Source organism: Frankliniella occidentalis, unplaced genomic scaffold, assembly GCF_000697945.3.
Source record: "Frankliniella occidentalis isolate FOCC.00 unplaced genomic scaffold, Focc_3.1 Scaffold3365, whole genome shotgun sequence".
Lineage (NCBI taxonomy): Eukaryota > Metazoa > Arthropoda > Insecta > Thysanoptera > Thripidae > Frankliniella > Frankliniella occidentalis.
The window spans coordinates 1-3,676 of NW_026270426.1; the positions used below are offsets into that span (position 1 = coordinate 1).

The 3,676-nt window shown below is 36.9% G+C and overlaps 1 protein-coding gene across 2 annotated transcripts; it reads right to left on the reverse strand.

Moving 5' to 3' along the window:
* Positions 1 to 311: 311 nt before the first annotated feature.
* Positions 312 to 3,652, reverse strand: LOC127752043 (dipeptidyl peptidase 9-like; the record flags this gene model as incomplete). 2 transcript variants are annotated; one of them, XM_052276546.1, is given in 10 exon segments in its annotated part: positions 312 to 450; positions 609 to 829; positions 910 to 1,304; positions 1,410 to 1,586; positions 1,669 to 1,771; positions 1,862 to 2,002; positions 2,120 to 2,255; positions 2,413 to 2,638; positions 2,710 to 2,936; positions 3,283 to 3,652. In XM_052276546.1, coding segments are annotated over 9 exon segments (1,750 nt in total), but the record flags the coding sequence as incomplete, so codon positions are not given.
* Positions 3,653 to 3,676: the final 24 nt, after the last annotated feature.

Sequence of the window (3,676 nt, forward strand, 5' to 3'; positions counted from 1 at the left end):
AAAATTACATATTACACCTCCTACATGTAATAAGATTTACAAGGGGAAGGGAGGAGGGGGGGGGGGGCTTCCACAGAAACTATTGTGGTAAACCACAACTAGGAGCAAGCTTTTCTGAGCGAGATGTTGCTGCAGAAGTAGCGCAACTACTTGCTGCTAATCGTTCACGCAAAGGGATAGGTGGGACCCAGCAGACACATGGGTAATTAAAAAGAGCTCCAATAAGAAAAGCTCGCTCCTAGCTGTGTCACACTATAGAAGATGCACTCTATGAATAAATGGAGACAAAGATTCATTGTAAAAGTACTTACTTCTCGGTTCCATGAGATAACCAACAGGGGCTAGATGAATACCATCAACTGTATTATTGTCATGTATGGTTAATCTCAAAACTTCACAAACTGGTAATTTTTGAATATTACTGTATGACATAACAACCAGTTTACAATCCTGAAAAATATTAGACCAATAATTAATTGATTCTTGAGAAGAAAAGAAAAGCTAAGAATTTAACCAATGTACCAGTAAGTGGTCATATCAGGCTCAAAATGTTAAATGCTTCGCAAGCATTCAAAAAATAACAACAAAAGTTAGGAAATAAAAATTACCTCACTGAAATCAACATTATATGAATAGCCAGGCTGAGTCAAGAGCCGTATTTCACCAGGTTGTCTCAAGGAAACAACATACAAATGTTTCTCAAGAGGGTTTTCCCTTAAGCCAAGGAAAAACACAAGATCATTTTCGGAATCCACCCACAGTTGTTGGCCAAGAACTTCCCAATCACCACTAGTTAGAGGGATTTGGCTGCCATTTGATGGAACTTGACCTGATGAAAATAATTAATAATAAGTGAAGGAAATTTATACCATTTAATTAAATACAGTATACTGGTACAGAAAAGATTACCTGTAGTTGCCTCAAAAGCTTCTTCAATTCCATTTGCCACTCCTAATAGTGGGACTGTGTATAAATACAGGTGCCTAAAGCCTGTATCTTCATTTACACAAATAAATTTAACTTCATTTGGCTTTGTTTTGGGGAAAAAGTGCAACAGATTATTCACATTTATCCAAAGGTCTGATTCTTGACTACATAATGTATGAACCAATGGCTTCTTCTTGACATAATTTAAATGGTTAATAGGTGGGGAGTTTGAATTTGACAGGTAAGAGGGTGATTGTGGAGATAGTGTAAAAGAAGCTGGGGATACAGCTGGTGATGACACTTCAACAAAGTACTGAGCAGATATCAGAACTAGTTCAAGATGTTGTTGTTTTCGATCTAGAAGCTGCACCCAAATGCTATATTTAAAAACACAAACAAAAAACAACAACAAAGCATTAGGATAAGTAGTACAAGCTAAAGTAACTCAATTTGTGAAGATAGTGAAGACATTGATTTCTTACAAATCAGACTCAGGTGTCCACCCAACTCTAACGAGATACTCCATCCAAGGAAAGAGGATACTTAATGGAGTTATCATTTCTAATTCTCTAACATCAATAATTTGACAAGTGCTAGAAACTTTGAATTCAAGGAGCTTCAAAGTTGATTTGGCATTAGGGGTTCCGGCTCTTGGAAACCTGGAAAGTAAGTATGAAAATCAACTGATGTTGGCAAAACTAAGGACTAGAACTAGGATATATCTGCAATCAGCATGCAAACCTGAATTCTTCAATATCTCCATTATTGTGCAAATAAGTAGGGAAACCATATATTTTAACTTCACTCTCATCGACTTCTTCATAGGCAATGCGATACACATCATCTTTAAAAGATTAAAAAAAAGAAAGAGGAGGATTTCAGTGATGAATAAATAAACTGTGAGGCAGCGGTAAAAAGTGAATGTAAATAGTACCATTAGTGGTAGGTTGCCACCAAAATCCTTGGTACCGACAAAATTCTTCTTGTATTACATAAGAGGGAATTCCAGCAGACAGTGGATCATCCACGATGCTTCCGGTGTTCTTGTGAGCAAAAGTTAACCGCTGAGTGTCTCCTGCATAAATTTACAATTGATAGTCTTTTTTGTTTTGTTTTTTGTCCTTACATCAAAACTAAGGCGTTACACTGGGAATAAGAACTAATGAACAAAAAAGGATATAGAAATATTTACCTGTCACTGTATGAGCCACATAAATATCTTGATTATTTATGAAAGCAACAAGATCAGAATTTGAGGGACATATTTGTGGATTAAGCTTAGCTCCTATAAGATTTATTCTGATCTCGGTTGGAAATAATCTTCCATTCTGCAAGAAACAATTAACGTCAAACTTAACTAAACACCTTGTCATTATGGATTGAAGTTCACATCAAGAAAGCCAAAATAAAAAAAATATACAAATACTACACCCCTCTTGTTACTTATTAAATTAAAGCTGAAAAACAAAACCAAAAAAAACTCACCGAAAATCCAGTATCCAAACATTGAAAGAGGTTACTAGCTGCAGGAAAAATAAGTTTGCCTGTTGTTGAATGCAATTCATAGCTAGTGATTCCCCATGATGGTGATTGTCTTTTCCTTTCCCACATTAATAATTCCTCTCTAGACGGCTGTTTGAGACCAGATGTTGTGGACGGAAAATTTGATTCAAGTAATTGATTAAGCTGAAGACGACGGGAAGAACTAGAACTGAAATTTAAACCTGTCAGAGTACTGCAACACATTAGACCAGAATTAAACAATCAGTGTTAAAGTTCTACCTTGTACTATCTGATGCACTGACATCAGTAAATAAAAGAGGAACTTCACTTCCATTCATATGATTTGGCAAGAAATATATTCTTGTTCTTCCATTTGGAAGAGATCGAAAGGTTATATTGCTTGGTACCATGGCATACAAGCCAGACAGTTGATGGCGCAGATCCCCAACAGCAACTTTCAATTCTCCCCATGTTTTCTTAGGTACTGACATTTTCAAGTCAAACAGCTGCAAAGTAAATATTCAAAAACGGTCTAAATAAAGTAGATACCTGAACAAAAAGAACACTATACTTGCAGCACAAACAATTAGAATATAATGTAGAGATGCAAATGTTTTTACCTTACTATAATTTAGTGCTTCAGCTTCTCGACAAAAGATACGGTATGATTACCAATCATAATGTCAACATTTACTTTGCACCAGATCAGAAAGTTTTTCCTCGCAGAATTAGAAACAGGTAGGGTTAGGATGATACCTACGCCCTACAGGGCCAAAATAACAGCTGTTCGATGGAGCATTCGAATAGCTCAAAAATAAGAATTGACAAGGCTGAAGAACATGATCTACTGACCTAAGAAATTCATTTGCATTTAGATAAAAATTCCTATAAGTTACTCTGAAAAACTAAAAATAAGACCAAGACGAGAATCACAAATATAAACACGTTATGGCGGGTTTACGATGGAGTTGGTGATTTCGGAACAGAACGAGATTTTAGCGGAACAGAACAAAATTTTCGGGTACGGAACGAAGGGTGTTCATGATGTTTCAGGGACGGAACCGAACGAAAGTGAGTTCCGTATCGCAGGGACGCCTCCTCATTGGCTGACCCTTCGTTCCGTTCCGGAAAACCTCGTTCTGTTCCCGCTCCTTCCCATCAAAATGGGAACCAGTCGTTCTGTTCCGGCCTAAGATTTCGTTCCGTTCCGTCAAAACGGCAACATAAACACGCCCATAAGGAACAA